The sequence below is a fragment of the Muscardinus avellanarius genome (assembly GCF_963383645.1).
Source record: "Muscardinus avellanarius genome assembly, chromosome: 10".
In the NCBI taxonomy this organism is placed as follows: domain Eukaryota; kingdom Metazoa; phylum Chordata; class Mammalia; order Rodentia; family Gliridae; genus Muscardinus; species Muscardinus avellanarius.
In genome coordinates this window covers 89,892,095-89,908,390 of record NC_137796.1, presented here as the reverse complement: position 1 = coordinate 89,908,390, position 16,296 = coordinate 89,892,095, and the positions used below count along the sequence as shown (strand labels likewise).

Here is a 16,296-nt window from a genome sequence, read left to right as displayed (position 1 = left end):
CCTCTGCCAGAACTCTTGCTGTTAAGGCTGCTACTATGGTGCACGTGAGGCCTTCTGAGTATCTGAAGTCAACAAAGTAGGGGGACTAGCGGTCAAGAGGTTGATCTTTGAGGTCCTGGATGCAGGCATGCCCAAAGTCATTAACATCACCGCGTGCGCACATGTGTGTGTGTGTGTGTGTGTGTGTGTGTATGTGTGTGTGTGTGTTAGTTACTGGGGCCTGAACCCAGGGGCATTCTACCTCTGAGATACACCCCCAGCCCTAGTTTTTATTCTTTAATTTGAAATAGGATCACACTAAGTTGTGGAGGGCCTCACTAAGCTGAGTCTGGCCATGAACCTGTGTTAGCTCAGCCTCTCAAGTACAGATTACAAGTGTGCACCACCATGCCCAGCTAATCACTAGAATCTTGTTACATAGCCCCCCCCACCCTTTTCTTTTTTGCAGTTCTGGTGATTAAATCCAGGGCACTCTACACCCATAGACCTATTTACTTATTATTATTATTATTTTTTTTTAATTATTATTATTTTTTTTGGTGGTACTGAGGTTCCTGGAATCCCTTCTACTTCCGGGCTACACTCCCAGACCTATTTTATACTTTTTTTTAAAATTTGGAAACAGGGTCTTTTAAGCCAGCGCGCGTGGCTGGCTTCGAACCTGCGCGATCCTCCTGTCTCCGCCTCCGCCTCCCAAGCGCGGGGATTACAAGTGTGCGCCACCACGCCCGGCTATTTACTTATTTTTTGAGACAGGGTCTCACCAAGCTGCCTAAGCTGGCCTCAAACTTGCAGTCCTTCTGCCTCTGCCTCCAGAGTAGCTGGGATTACAGATGTGCACATTGTGCCAAGCTAAATTATCTTTAAATACAAATAACACTATTGCTTTCCGTTGAACAGTCCTTCACACATACCTCAGACAGAAAGGGTGAGTCCTGGGGTCTGTTAGAATAACCAACAGTTTATTAAAAGCTTGCTCAGGGGCTCTGTGCCAGCCCCACAGCTGACAGGGGGGCACCCATGACTACCCCCAGGCCCGGGAGCAGCCCTTTCCAAGGTCCTTCCCTTGTTTCCCCGCCCCAGCCCTGACCCCAATTAAAAAAAAAAAAAAAAAAAAAAAGGACAAGACGGCACAGGACGTCAGACAGCAAGGGAGGAATGAATGGAGAGACTCAGGCATCCTGACCCCAAGACCCCATCCTGATCCTTCTCTCCAAGGAAGGCCTCCCGTTCTCCCCACCTCGGGCCCCAGACCGGCTCTGTCTATCCCAGGTCTGGGAGCCCTGTCATTCCCAGTCCATGGCCCTATTGCAGGGTAGTATAGTTCTTTGAATATAATATATCTAGACCCACCCTTCCCCTCCCCCAGGGCACTAGATGAATATTTGACACGCACAGCTCCCTCCTTTCTCAGGCGGTGATGGAGGGAGACCCTGGCACCATGGTGGGGAGGCAGGGTTCCTGGTCAGCCTTAGGCACCGATGCCCAAGCTGGCCTGGGACCACTGACCAGCCCCAAGTAGCTCATGAGATGAGGTCTGAGGGGAGCTGGAGCAACATCCTATCCCCACCGTGGGTGGGCCTCAAGCTCACTGCCTGCCTGCCAGGATCAGGCTCTGCCCACCCTTGTCCTTGCCCCACTCCTCTGCTCACCCACCCTGCACTTCAGGAGTAGAAGTGTGAGGAGCCATTGAGGATGTGGGAAGCAACACTGGTGCTGCGGCTCAGAGGACCAGGCACTGCCGCAGCCGGGGGGCCCACATTCTCACTACTACTGCCCCCCGAGGCTGCCCGGCGCAGGGGCTGGGGGCTGTTTCTTAGCAGCAGCAGGGCTCCACCTCGAGGTGTTCCACTCTGTGTTGGGGGCCCCAGCCAGTTTGGGGGACCTGGAGGAGCCAGCAGAGATGGCTGACGCCAGGCTGGGGGCGGCATGCCTGGTGGAGGAGGGCCGTGGCTCCAGTGTGCCCCTGAGCGAGGAACAGGGCGGGAAGGCCAGGCAGGAGCTGGGGGTGGAGCAGGATAGCCTTGGGCCGCAGCCTCAGCTGGGATGCCCCCCAGAGCCATACTGGAGAAGCCCAGCCTCATGCTCTCAGCATCGAAGGCCTCGATCTCACGGGCCTGCCGCTCGAGCAAACTCCGGATTTGCTCAGAGCGCCCTGTCTGCAGGGCCAGCAGCTCTTCTTCCACCTGGGACACCCAGAACAGGGATTAGAGTCCTGGAGTGGGGAGCCTGCCCCCACACCACATCCTAGAGGCTGAGCTGCTTACCCGCTGCTCCAGTAGAGCCCGCCTTAGAGCTACTCTCTGTTCCAGCTCCCGCAACTCCCTCTCATGCTGGCTCTCAGTGCGGATCTTGATCTTGCTCTGGTAAGCATTGAGCAACTCTAGCTCCTGTTGAAGCTGCTGCCGAAGTGCCTGGAACTCTGCCTCCTGGGTCTCATCAAGCCGGAGCTGGAGGAGAGGGAGAACCAGTTTTAAGGGCCTCCTCTCCAATGCCCACAGTCCTCCCCTGCCCCAGGGAGGCCTGGGCCCTAAGGTTGCAAGAAGCAGCGGTCTCAACATCTATCAGAATGGAAGATGGTCATACCCTGTGGCACAGCAATTACACTTGCAGGAATCTATCCCCCAGGTATACTTGCACATGTGCTCGAGATGTTCACGGAAGCGTTGTGATAGCAAAATACTGGAAACAACCTAAATGTCCACCAATAAGGGATGGGTTAAATAAATTATGGTACAGTTCTACCATGGAACATTCTACACTACAAAAATAAAAAATTTGAAATATGTGTACTGACATGAAAGATGTCCAAGAAATATTAAGTGGAAAGAGGAAGTTAAAGTATGTAAAATGATTCCATTTTTGTTTAAAAACTTTATGCAAGTTTCCAAATATACATTGGAAAAACAATCTAAAACAGTTGTTAACAAGTTACCTCTGAGAGGTGGACTGCGTGAGAATGGGGCACTCTGACCACACTCCACATGCATGTGAAGCAGCCTACTCCAATGTTGTGTGTGGTCAGTGTTTATAACAGTGACTTCTCCAATCTCTTGAAGTCTCAGTAAATTGGCCCAAGGGCCACATTCATTGTAACTTGTTCCCTGTTCACACATTCAACTAACTTAGACCCAGGAAAAAAATTATAGCCACTCTTTTTCTTGGTGGTTCTTGGTAGTAGGTAGGATGGCTTTGTTAAGACCTTGAGAAAATACTAAGAGAAATAATAAAACCATTGAGAAGATGAAATAGTAAAACCATTGTGGAATATACTAACAGTGAAAGAGCATCCAAATTTCCCAAGTACAAAAAGCTCCAGCTCTGTCCATACCTCCCACCTTCCACGGCCCATTGGTAAGCTGGAAATAGAGGCCAACCTCCACCGTGCTCCCTCCCAGGCCCCCAGGCCTCACCGCCTGTGAGCTGAGCATCTCTGAGATGGACTGGTCGTACTGCTCGGCCAGGATCGCCAGCTTGCGGGTCTGTTCTTCTTTGAGCCGTTTGAGGAGGCTCTTGTGCTGAGCTTTGGGCGTGGTCTCCAGCAAGTGTGCCCGCAGAGCCTTGTACTGTCGAGTCTGGATCTTACAGGTCTCCTGGAACTGCTTCTTGATCTGCAGCTCCTTAGACTGTGCAGTGGATGGATCAAGGGGAAATGGGGGCAGGGGAGAGGGAGAGGAGGAGGAGGAGGAAGAGAAGGAACAACCAGGGGAAAAGGGGGAGAAGAGAAGGAGGAGGAGAGGAGACAGAAGCAGAGACAGGGAGAGGGAGAGAAACAGAAAACATGTTAGACAGAGGGGGCGGGGGGAGCTGTATACAGACAGACATGGAGACATGGAACTGTGTGCAGAGAGATCAGGAAGGTCTTGATGAGCAAGAGGTGTAGAAAAAACAAGACAATTCCAAGAGCACATCCAGAGTCGGGTGGAATACCATGAGAAGGAATGTCAGCGTTCACAGACAGGGAACTAAGAATCTTTAGAGGACCAAGTGCACAAAAGAAGCTTTGACCATGCAAAGAGGGAGGAAATATGACCTTAGGAGAGAAGCATGTGAGCAACATAAGAATGTGCAAAGGAATAAGTAAAAGACCGATTCATATAGAACACCCACAAAAGAAGGCAACACAACTAAGAAGACAGAGGAAGTCCCGGGTCCAGTACCTCAGGGAGAAAGGCAAAGGAGGAGGAGAAGCACCAAGCTGAGAAATGGATAAGAGGGGGCTGCCCCATTTTGGGCTACAGAAGGGAAAGGGGCAAAGGAGGTGGCTAGAAAGGGCCTGACAAGTCCAACAGGCCAGCAGCTGCCACCCTGACCAGATCCGCGCTCCAGCCCGGCCCCTATGCACTCAGCTCCCGCTCCCAGGCCACGACCAATCCCAGTCCCATAGCCCGCAGTCTGCCTGGCCCCCCAGCTCACCACCCTCAACTGTGGAGGGTTTGCCGTCCCCTCCCCCAACCCTTAGGCTAAAGCCTGATACAGGACTTCAAAATGCAGCTCCCAAACAGAAGGGACATGGAGGCAGTGGGTTGGGAGAAAAGGCAAGGGACAAGGTGACCAAACGACCTGGACCCAAAGGGCTCTCTGGAAGGGACCCACAAATAGGGGAACTGTGGGACCAAGAAGTTCTGTAGAAGATCCACAAGGGCCCAGAGCCCAGGCTTGGTGGTGGTCGTGGGCAATGAGGCTATGAGGCAGAGAGAATGAGGCTGAGGAGGGAAAGGGACTGAGGTAACGTAGATGGGGTGAAGAAGTCATGGATGGGGGCCAAGGGTCCAGATTGGGGCAAACCAGGGAGGCTAGGCGGCAGGACAAAGCAGACAGAGGCAGCCTGGGCCAAAAGTACAGTTCCGCTCAGATATTTTATTTGTGTTTGTCTTTTTCTTTTTTTCTTTTTTGGTGGGGGGAAGGGGACAGGTTGGAAGGGAGACAGAAAAACAAAATCAAAGAGGAGAAAAAAAACATGACTCTTTCCCCCCACTGCCACCCCTGGCCCCAGGCCCGAGTCGATGAGGGTGAGGATGAGCACACACACAGTGGGAGAACAGCAATAACTTAGGGGTGGGGAGAACACAGAGTGTGACTTCTGGCCTTCGCAGTGGAGGCCGCTGCCTGTCTAGAGGTCTGACTGGCTGGGCTGGGGCCTGGGGAGCACAATGAGGAAGGAAGGGTGGAAGGGAGGAGAACTGGGGACTGGAGAACCCTCGCTGAGTTGTGGGAGATAAAGTGCTCGATGCTCTAGATTTGGGCTGGGGAAGGGCTATTGGTCACCTCCAGGGAGGTGGGGCCCGGAACTGGCGGGTGCGCGATCTCCGCCCACAAAGAGTCCCTGGAGTTGGCTGGCGGGAGGCGGAGGGCCCAAGGCGGCGCTGGCTGCGTGGTAGCAACCGGGGGATCCGACTGGGCCGTTCACCCCGAAGCAGTCCCCAGCTGGCCAGTGTGTGGATGGCCCAGGGTGGCAAGCGGGAGGCTAAACCCTGGCTGGCCCTTGCCAGGCGCCAGTTCCAGCCCTTGCACAGAGCCCAAACCTTTGCCAACAGGGCTAGTGGGTGTTGAGGAGTACGTGCACTACCCCGCCTGGGTCCAGGGACAGGCAGACGGCTGCGGAACCCATCCTTGTTGGTCTTGGGGTAGAGGGCAAACAGGCCCCGATCCCCCACAGCCCCACAGCCCTGTAGGGCCCGGAAGGCCATGGGTGACAGGCGCAGCAGAACCCGCAACCAGAGTCGAGAGATGCCCCGGCGCATCCTGGGGACCTGCTGCCGTACCCATTTGCCCCCAGCTGCCATAGCTGCCAGGGGTAGAGCCAGGCCTGGCCAAGCTAGGAGCCAGGCAGCCCCGAGGCCTAGAGGTACGCCCATAAGGCCTCGGCGCCAGCTCAGGCCTAGGACAGCCCCCAGGGCAGTACCCTGGGCCAGGAGTAGGAACAGACTAGGGGGCAGGTGCAGGGCTGTACAAAGGAGCAGATAGGAGGCTCCCAGGCCCACCAGGCCCACCTCAAGGGCCAGCAGTGCTGCCTGCAGGCCACCCCCACCCTGGGCTGCCAGCAGTGGGAGCAGCAGCAGAAGTAGCAGGGGCAGGAGGCCAGAGGAAGACCCCACTGCAAAAGAGAGGCCAGCCAGGAGGCCATGAGACAGGAGTCCAGGGAGCTGACTCGCTGGGCCAGGCCTCAGGTGTGGTGGAGGTGGCTCTGGGGGGATGTCTGGGGAGGGACAGCCATCTCCAGGATCCCTAGGAGTCCCAATTGGTGCTCCCTCTTCCTCTTCCTCCTCCTCCTCAGGGACTGGAGTCAGTGCTGGGCCCTGGACCCAGCCTAGCTCAAACGTCTCATCCAGAAGGCTCCCATGGTCCTTCTCCCACAGCCCCCATTCCCCAGCCTCCTCCTGGCCAACAATGCTCCTCTCTTGGGGTGCCAGCGATGGAACTCTAAGCTCCTCTGTCTCCTCCTCAGGCAGACCCCAATCTTCCTCATTAACTGAACTATGTTTCTGTGGGCTGGGACTAAGGGTTCCTGATTCTTCCCCCAAAATCCTCTGCTCTTCTGGCTCCAAGGTGGCCCCTTCCTTTCCCAGAATCCTCCTCTCTGGCACTGCTTCCTCCTCCTCTCCCAGTATCCTTTGGTCCAGGACTGCCTCCTGGCCAGATGAGCAGGTCTGCTCTTCACTAGGGGTGCCTGTACCAGGAGGTCCCAGAGCCCCAGTAATGGGGAGGCCCGGGGCACGCTGGCCCGCACGTACTTTGAGGCTCTTGGGCTGCTGGCGAACCTGGGCCGCATGCTTCTGCCGCAACTCTTGCTCACGTCGCTTGTTGTACTCCAGCTGGTTGCCTAGTTCTGTCTGGTGTTGTAGGCGGGTAAGCTCAGCCCGTGTGCGCTGAATGGCCTGGAGCTGCCGCAGCTCCAGCTCCCGGGTGGCCTCATGCTGCCGCAGCAGCAATGCACACTCCAAGTCCTTTTGTGTCTGTTTCTTGTTCAAGTCCTGAGGCAGAAGGGAGGCAGGCCCAGGGCCCAGTCAGGGAGACTTGTTGGTGGCAGAGGAAGTTGGGGGTAGGGTAGACATAAAGACGGCAAACTCTTGGCTGATCTGGAAACAGAGGCCTAAGGACATGGCAGCAGGTTTGATGGGATGGAAAGCAAGAGAAATACTGAAGAGAGACCGAACCCCTACAAGGGCACATGGACAGAAGATACAAGTCAGGCAAACAGAAAAGGGGATGTGTTGGAAAGCATGACTGAGCAGGTGTGTAGAAGGTGGGAGTCTACCTCTCGCAGCAGGTCCTGGTCCAGGCTGTGACGAGCCAGCAACATCTTGCGCTTGTACTGGCGACACTGTAGCTCGAAGTACTGGCGCTGCCGCCGCAGCAGCCCTGCTTCCTCCTCCGCCTGGCACTGCTGTAGCTGCTCCTTCTGCCGCAGCAGCCACTCGGCCTTCTCCCGCTTGGGTGTGCTGGGGTTCTCCTGGAGCTCCTGAGTGAGATCGTTAGGGAACAGGGTCATGGCTGGCCTGCCTGGCCGCCATCAGCTTGCTCACTGCAGCAGCCCTAGCCCACCTCCTTTAGTTGTTCCTTTCGAAGCTTGTAAGTTCGCTTCTGTGCCTCCAGCAGGGCAGCCAGCTCCTTCTTCTGCTGTCCAAGGATGTGCTGCTGGAACTTCCGCTCCTCAGCCTGGGCAGCTCGTGCTTCCTTCTCACCAATGGCCTGGTGCCGTCGGGCCAGCTTTTCGGCCTCAGCCCCAAAGCCAGCCCGCTGTGCCTCGAGCTCCCGCTGCAGCCGGGCACTGTGCTCCTCACGCTCCCCCCTCAGCCGGGACTCCAGGGCCAGCAGCTGCTTCTGGTGCTGTCGCCTCATTCGCTTGTAGCCACTCAGCTGCTCCCGCAGGGCTGAGTCCTGCTCATGCTCCTGGATCTGACGGCTGACCTGGGGCAGGAAAGAGGGGTGAGTTGGCCTCGGCCCGGCTCCATTCTATTCACAGATCATCTTTGTGCTCCAATGAGGAAGAGCAAGGGTCTCAAACTCACTGGACTCATTTTCATTTAGTACTCGTTCATATTTAACCTCTTTGAGCCTGTTTCCACAACTAGATAACAGGGATGTTATCTACTTCCTGGGTTGGTGTGATCAAATGAGATACTAAAAGATGGTGGTGGGCATAGGGCCTGGCATAAAAGTAGAAAAACCTCAAATTAGTTCAAAAGAGTGAATCACATGGATATGGGTTCAAATCCCAGTCCTGCTATTTACTAACCATGTGATCTCAAGTAAGTTAACTTCTCAAAGCAGCACTTCCCTCAACTGTCACTTGGAGCTATGGTACCCCTCCAAGGGTGTAGACAAGTTTGATACAAAGAGAATAGTACCTAGAAGTCTCTCTGGGCCAGTTAGAATTGCCATCCTCCCCTTTAGCAACAGAGGGGTTAGAGGTAGCACCTGTGCGCTCAAGTGCTAGCCTGGGATCTGGGCCCTGAGATGCTGGAACAAAAACACTTGTACTGAATGTCCTCCCCAAACTTTCATCTCTAGTCCTATTCTCAACTGTTGTCAGTGGCTCTCAAATGAGCACAGGTGGTCAAGGCCCTGAAAGTCACAGCCCTTGCTGCACAGTGCCACAAAGCACTGCAGGAGCTGCAGAGATGTTTTAGCAGAACCACCAGCCACAGGTAGAGGCTGTAAGAACATACTAGACATACCTAGTGGCTGGTCTCTAATGGGATTACTGGTACTCAAATTCACCTAAGTAGGAATGGGATCTAAAGGTTTATTAGAAGCATGAATAAAAAGCTACATTTTATGAAAATTCTAATACCATTTCCTGTGAATTGAGAGGCTGCCATGGCTTGTTTTTCCTAGGCACCTAGCAGCACCTCTGAGCCACAGTAGCCCCATTGCTCAAGTGGGATCTGACCCTCTACCTCCCAGGAGAGCTGGAAAGATTAAATACAAATAGGTGTGTGGGCCGAGAGCAACCACCGGAGTGAGGCAGACCCCCGAGCACCACCCCTCTGTGGCAGAGTCCAGCAAACCTGCACTGCCATCAGGAGCACCATAGCAGGCTGGACATGCCTGTGTGCAGGGATGTGAAGCACCTGACTGGCCAGAGAAGCCCAGGAGCAGCCCCAGAAGATGTTAGGTCAACCAGCCATGAAAATGGAAGGACGATTTAGGAATGCCAGGCTAGGAATACCCAGACTAGGCAAAACCAAAAGAGTCTGGAAGGGGTCAAGGAGAGAAGTGTGAGATAGCAACAGAGAGAAGACACAAATCTGGACTTAATCATGTGCCACAAGAAGACATTTCTGGACTTAGACACTTTGGAACATCCAGAAAATGTAGAAAAAAGGACAGTGAGCCAGCCAGGTGAGGATGGCTGCACTTACCAGGGAGGCGGTACGGATGGTGGCAAAGTGGTCTCGGTTGCGGCAGTAGGCCCGACGACGGGCAGAAGAGGTGGAGGAGCTGGGAGTGGGGGCTGCAGGTGGCTGGAGTGGGGTTGGGGTCATCTCTGGCTGATAAGGGTCATCATATAGGTTGTCAGAGCCCTAGAGGAAGGGAAGGTTAAAGGGACGCCTAAGGTTCCCTGGGCCACTTGGCCTGAGGGAGGAGCAGTCATGCTGAGGGAGGGAGAACTGGGGACCCAGGCAGCCACTGAGCAGGACAGCTCAAGCCGAGCCACTTGTCCACCAGGCTTGTTCAGGGTGAGCTGCATACCGGCAGCCGGTGGATGATAGAGCTGTGAGAGGTGACTGTGTGCTCCCCCTCTTGCATCATGGCCATCTCTCGAGCCTCAGGGCCTTCCTCTTCCTCTTCTTCCTCTTCCTCCTCCTCCTCCTCCTCCTCATTGTCCGAGGCGTCTGCCAGGCTGTTGACTGAGCTGCTCTGGCTGGAGGCGCTGATGGACATGCTGGGTACTGAGTGACTACTCTCTAGACTGGTCAGGGTCCCAGCACGGTGCATGTAGGGCTCTGCTTCCTGTGAACAGGGCATGGGCTGTTGACAAGGAAGGGGAAGGACAAAGGGTGTGTGCATGGAGGTAGCACAGGAGACAGGTTGTGAAGAAAAGTTGGGATGGGGGGGCCAAACCCAGCATGCTGGGAAAGGAAGGTTGCAGGACAAGCTGGGTCACCTCCTCCTCCTCTGGGGCCTCGGCACCAGGGCCATTGGGTGCCTCTTGGAACAGGATCTTCTTCATCTTGCGATACTGCAGGTTGTCCAGCTCCCGCACAGCATCTTTGGTCCTCTGGATTAGGTCCATGATGACTGTGGGTGGTCGCTCCCGGAGCACAAAGCGATGCTGGGGGAAAAGAATACTAAGGCCTGTTACCAACTCCCCCAAACCCTCATAACCCATGGCTTTTGGCATTCTTTCTAGCCTAAGACACTCCCCTAGGGACTATGCATACCATGGGCTAGTTAATGTTGGCTCTGTCTCAACTCTTCCTCCACAGTAATTTTCTCCACCACCCTGTTTCTACTTCCTAAGCTCTTGTTCCTCCAGGAATGGTTAATAGGAAAAGTCAGGAGATCCAGATTCTAGTCTTGTACCACTACCAAAGTACTATGTGACCTTGGATATGCCAAAAGTCCTCTTTGGGCATCATAAAATATCCCACAATTATAAAATAAGTAGGTCAAACTAGACTGTTTATGTCAGCTCCCAATTTAGGGCTCTTAAGCCCCCATGGATTTGTAAAGGGAATAGGGCCCTTCGGCTTTTGATAACTTAAAATACCTAAGGGAAATCATACATTTACCTATGATAAGGCTACCCAGGCTTTTGTCTTTAATTATATCAGATCAGTGTGGTAACCTTGGCTATTGCATGCTGACCAGAAGCTTTGGCTGGCAATTATACACATCTTTGATTAATAAAAGATGGGAAAACAAATTATTTTAAGGCAGTATGGAACTCAAAATCTTATAAAAGACAGATTCCATAAGGAATGGGGGACAACTAGACTAAGGTCATCTTCATATACCTCCTCCTGCCCACCCCTTGCAAAAGTCCCCTATAAAAGAGGAACCTTAAGCCAGGTGTAGAGGCACACACTTGTAATCCCAGTACTTGGGAGGCTGAGGCAGGAGGATCACAGGTTCATGGCCGGCCTCAGAAACTTGTGAAGCCCCCTGCAACTTAGTGAGACCTATTTCAAAATAAAGAATAAAATAGGGCTGAACAGGCTCCTGGGTTTAAGGTTCAATCCCCAGTACGACACACACACACACACACACACGCACGCACGCACGCACACACGCACCTTAAACTCCCAAATGGCCTATCTCACTTTTGGGTGGCTGTCATTCACCCTTGACTATGTATCTCCTTTCTTAAATAGCCCTCTGTCTATGTCTCTGAGAAAAAAATAAAAATAGGGCATGGGGAGGGGAGGGAGAAATCATAAATGAAGCTCTTGGTGAAGGAGGAACTGGGAGCTACTCATTTTACTAAGTTTTTCCATAGCTCTAGAATGCTAGGCTGGCAAGTACTCACCTTCAGAAGAACCTCTGAGGTTGGTCTGTCTTGAGGGATTTTCTGAAGACAGGAATCGACAAAATTCCGGAAGTACTCAGACCTAGAAGATGGGAGACAGGTGGGGAGAGCATGAGCCAGGAAGCCAGACCCCTAAGCCCAGGGCCCAGGAATCCCAGTTCTCACCAGTGTCCTGACTGGAGCACGGGGGACTCATTCTGTGCAATGTGGTATAAGGCACTCATCGCATTCATGTTAAACAGTGGCGGTTTCCGTTCCGCTAGAAAAAGGGGAGAAGGTAAGAGGTGGCAGAGGAGACTAGAATGGAACTCGGAACACTTGCGTTCATATTCCAGCTCCCTGGCTCCCTTGCTGCATGACTTTGGACAACTTCCATAATCCTGTTGGGTATCAATTAATTCCCTCCTCTAAAATCAAGACCTATCCTTGTCATTGTACATGTGTAGAGTAGGTATCAAAGAAAATACCCAAGCGTGGTGGTACATGCCTATAATCCCAGTATTTAGAAGGCTGAGACAGGAAAATTGCAGGTTCAAGGACAGCCTCAACAAGTCGTGTGACTCTCATCAACCTAGCAAGACCCTATTTTAAAAAACCCAAAAACAGAGCTGGGCATGACGGCACACATTTGTAATCCTAGTACTTGGGAGGCTGAGACAGGAGCATCACAGGTTCACAACCAGCCTCAACAACTTGTGAGGCCCTCCATAACCTAGTGAGACCCTGTTTCAAAATAAAGAATAAAAAATTGGTCTGGGAGTGTAGCTCAGAGGTAGAATGTCCCTGGGTTCTATTTGTGTTACCACAAAAACAAACAAACAAAAACCAACAAGTGGGGATGTAGTTCAGAGGTAGAATGTTCCTGGGTTCAATCCCTAGTAACTAACACACACACACACATATACACACACACACACACACACACACACACACACACACGAGGAGCCAGTGATGGCTCTGAGTAGGGAGTAAAACAACTGCACTGAGCTTAGGTGGAGCTCTCTGGCATCAGTACATAAGGGAGACTAGAAGGGAGAGGAGGTTGGCAATAGAAAATATGGATGCAGGTAGTCACGGGAAAAAGTAACTAACAGGAACTCTTTCTTGGGCAACTATTTTGCACTTGGCATTATACTGGAAGTCTTACAAATATGCCCTCATTAAAGACTTGCCATAGTATAAGCTGGCAGAGATGAGAACTCTGACATGGCTTCAAGGCTTCATGAATTCACTTGGGCCTAACTCTGGAGCCTCTCCACTATCCGTCATTATGTCGCTTCAGTACAAACAACTGAAGCTACCCTCAGTTTCCCAGGCCTGCTCTTTCCTCTAGGCTTCTGTCTGAAATACTCTTCCCTACATCCGTCCAACAGCTATTATTTGTCCAGTGGGTCTGTTTTAAAAACTTTTGCTACCAGGACGCCTTCCTCAGCCCCTAAACTAGGTCAAGTCCCTTGTTTTATGCACTGCTCCTAGAGCTTCTCCATTCAGCTCCCATCACACTGAAATAAAACATGCTTAGCTTCACCAACTGCTATCTATGCTCTATGAGGGCAGGAATCTCATTTGCCACTAAACTCTGGCACCTAGCAGAATGAATGCCACACAGAAGGCACTTAAAGATTTAGAACTAGGGAGGCACAGACTGGAGGATCGTGGTTTGCAGACAGCCTCAGCTAGTGAGGCCCTTTGCAACTCAGTGAGACCCTGTTTCAAAATGAAGAATAAAAAAGCTGGGCGTGGTGGCGCTCACTTATAATTCCAGCGCTTAGGAGGCTGAGATAGGAGGATCGCACAGTTTTGAAGCCAGCCTCAGCTACTGAGTGAGGCTCTCAGCAACTTAGTGAGACCCTGTTTCCAAATAAATTATAAAATAGGGCTGGGGGTGTAGCCCGGAGGTAGAAAAGCCCCTGGGTTCCACCCCCAGTACCACACACACACCAAAAAAAAATAATAATAATAACAATAAGGCTGGGGGTATAGCTTAAAGGTAGAATGCCCCTGGGTTCCAACCCCAACACTGTCAAAAAAATAAATAAATAAAAAAGAGATTTAGAACTAGGGTAGAGGATAAGAAGCAATGACTGCTAAAAATCTTTAGGTCTAAGAACTAGTAGGATTTATTTAACATTACTTGTTTTGGGGCTGTCAAAACAAACAGCTTAGAGGCCTGGAATTCCATCTTCTTAAGATGAGATGGGACGGGGACAGTAACAGAAAGGAATGGAAAGAAAGGATGAGGGAGCAGACAGGAGGGCATCCTTACCCAGCTCAATGCAGGTTATACCCAAGGACCAGACATCCACTTTGCCATCATACTGCCCCTCATCCATCGCCAGGATTACCTCTGGAGCCATCCTGGGGGAATGGTCAAGAGAGAGAGGCTAATCATTCGCCCTACAACTCCCACTCTCAATATCTGGGAGCTCCCTACATTCACCGGCACTCTCACTCACCAGTATGGGGTGCCTACGAAGGAGTTAGCAGGTGCCATGATGGAGGCGGAGCCAAAGTCCCCCAGCTTCACCAAACCTGGTTCTGATAGCAAGATGTTTCCGGCCTTCACATCCCTGTCAGAGGCAAAGTACAAGGATTACACATGTGTTTCAGGGAGGCTGGATAGGGGATTTCACACAGATTTTCCAAGACAACTATAATCCTGCCATCATCAATGCTGCCGTACCTATGGATCATGTTGTGGGAATGTAGATACGCCAGCCCCTGAAGTGCCCCATGGGTCACAGCTGCAATTTCCACCTCCTGAAGGGGCTTCTTGTGCACTGAGGAGGGAAAGAGAAGCATCAAGCTGAGAGAGCTCACAGGTAGAAATGGAAGGCGCCCTCTTTGTCCTTTCCCCTACAGCTTTTCTGTTTTTGTTTTCTTGATCCCACATGTTAGCCAACAGGTTGCTTACCTTCTAGAAGGTCTGAAGCTGAGCCCAGGCAATACTCCATCACCAGCTAAGAAAGGCCAAACATTAGATCAAAAGATCCTGGCCACCCTTGGGAAAAGCTTTCGTGCCCACCCTCCACTTAAGCAATGCCCCCGTGGTAATAACAGGGAGGAAGGGCGGGCAACCAGAGAAAAACAAGGTGGTGGTGGGAGAGTCCCTAGTCAAGGCTTCCCCTAGAAATCATCTGACACTCACCACCCTGCCCATCTAGATCCCTTTAAGGCCCCACCCACCCTTTTTGGTGGTACTAGGGACTGAACCCAGGGGCATTTTACCTCCAAGCTATACCCCCAGCCCTATTTCATTTTTATTTAAAAAAAGGGTCTCACTAGGCTGATGAAAGTCTCACTTACTTCTCAAGGCTGTCCTCAAACCTGCAATCCTCCTGTCTCAGCCTTCCAAGTACTGGGATTACAGGCATGTATCACCACACCCAGTTTAAAGGCCCTTTCAATCTCCACCTCCTACAGCCCACATGCTCTTTTCCACCTGCTAACAGCCTGTCACTCCTTGGGCCAGCCTCTCTTTTCACATCAACCCTGCTGCTCATGGGTTTGTCTGAGGACTATTGCGATCAGGAGACTTTTTTCCCCAGTTCCCACAATGGCACCCTGAACTGGGCCCATTTAGGAGACAGGACCAGGACAAGATGGACCTAAGTAGGGGTAGAGATCAGGCCAGAGTAGGGGGAGCAGCTCACCCAAGCCGTATGCTCCCTCAGGTAACAGCCCCGGTACTGAATGGTATTGGGATGCCGGAGCTTCTGTAAGAACCGCACCTCCTTGATGATGTCCTGCCATTTCTAGAAGGCCAGGGAAGGAGGGGGGCACTCAGTTTGCATCTTGAGAGACTGAGGTCCCTTGCCCTCAGACCTGGTCTTAGTGAGCCTGACTCACCTCATTTGATTGCTTCCCACTGTAAGACATCTTCTTGATGGCCACCACCTCACTATTCCGGACATCACGGGCCTAGAGGACCAGACCAGAAAGTAGTGAAGGCCCCCATTGAGGACAGGGCAGGGGCAAGACTTGCTGATCCAGCAAAGGAGGGCAAGAAAGGCTGGTGTGGTGGAGTAGGGCTGCCTGGAAGTCTACAGCATTACAAATAAGAGTGCCCACCCCTGCTTTACCCTCTTAAGACCCAACTCACGAAGTATACAGCTCCAAAGCTGCCATGGCCAATTTCCCGGAGATCAGAGAAGAGTTTTTCGGGGTCATCCTTGAAGAAGAGCTCAGCCACATCAGGGTCCTTCAGGCTCCCGGCCCGGCCCCCAGCTGGCATGGTGGCCCCCGGGGGCCCTGAGACTGGGGCCTGGCCTGCAGAATGGAGATGGGAGCTTTAAGGATAGTGCCTTCAAGGTGAGGAAGGAGCCCCCTCAAGTTCCTGCCTTCTCCTCTCCTCATTCACTGATGAGGGGGAGGCACTGCTGAGGAAGGGCAGGGGGAGATTAGGAACATCATCAAAGCTCCAAAAAAAATGAAGTTGCCCTGGCAACCAGATCACGGGGGCCGGATCCCTGGAGTTCCTAAAACTGCTAGGAAAACTCCAGGAAGCTAAGCATCCTTACCACCCCTCTCACCTTCAATAAGTTCCCATTTCCTATAACACTACAACCCATATTTTTTCCCTCAAAAGAAACAGGCCTCCTAGGCCGAGCTCCAGATCCCTTCCTGTCCTGTCTTACAAGTCCCATACCCTAATGATTTCCAGGTACCGTCCTGTTCCCCTTGGTGTTTGAGGCCCCCTCCTCCCTCAACCTCTCACACCCTGGAAGAGAACAGGAAATGGCCAGGCCGGAGATGGTGGAAATCCGGCCATTGTTAGAAGTGGTACTGGCCCGGAGGGGCCAGAAGACTCACTCTCA

The 16,296-nt window shown here is 52.4% G+C and overlaps 1 protein-coding gene across 4 annotated transcripts; it reads right to left on the bottom strand.

Moving 5' to 3' along the window:
- Window positions 1-1,664: 1,664 nt before the first annotated feature.
- Window positions 1,665-15,713, bottom strand: TAOK2 (TAO kinase 2; the record flags this gene model as incomplete). Of its 4 annotated transcripts, none has more annotated exons than XM_080702123.1 (18): window positions 1,665-2,186; window positions 2,268-2,450; window positions 3,414-3,626; window positions 6,735-6,974; window positions 7,259-7,462; window positions 7,546-7,911; window positions 9,369-9,530; window positions 9,700-9,978; window positions 10,115-10,282; window positions 11,480-11,561; window positions 11,645-11,738; window positions 13,746-13,837; window positions 13,936-14,049; window positions 14,163-14,259; window positions 14,394-14,439; window positions 15,133-15,234; window positions 15,329-15,400; window positions 15,582-15,713. In XM_080702123.1, 18 exons carry the CDS (start codon window positions 15,711-15,713, stop codon window positions 1,665-1,667), a joined length of 3,168 nt encoding a protein of 1,055 aa, XP_080558249.1. The 4 variants fall into 4 exon arrangements, with proteins under 4 accessions (XP_080558249.1, XP_080558250.1, XP_080558247.1 ...); XM_080702124.1 differs by having other exon boundaries at window positions 9,700-9,960; XM_080702121.1 differs by lacking the exons at window positions 1,665-2,186; window positions 2,268-2,450; window positions 3,414-3,626 and having other exon boundaries at window positions 5,265-6,974.
- Between the last annotated feature and the right edge of the window lie 583 nt (window positions 15,714-16,296).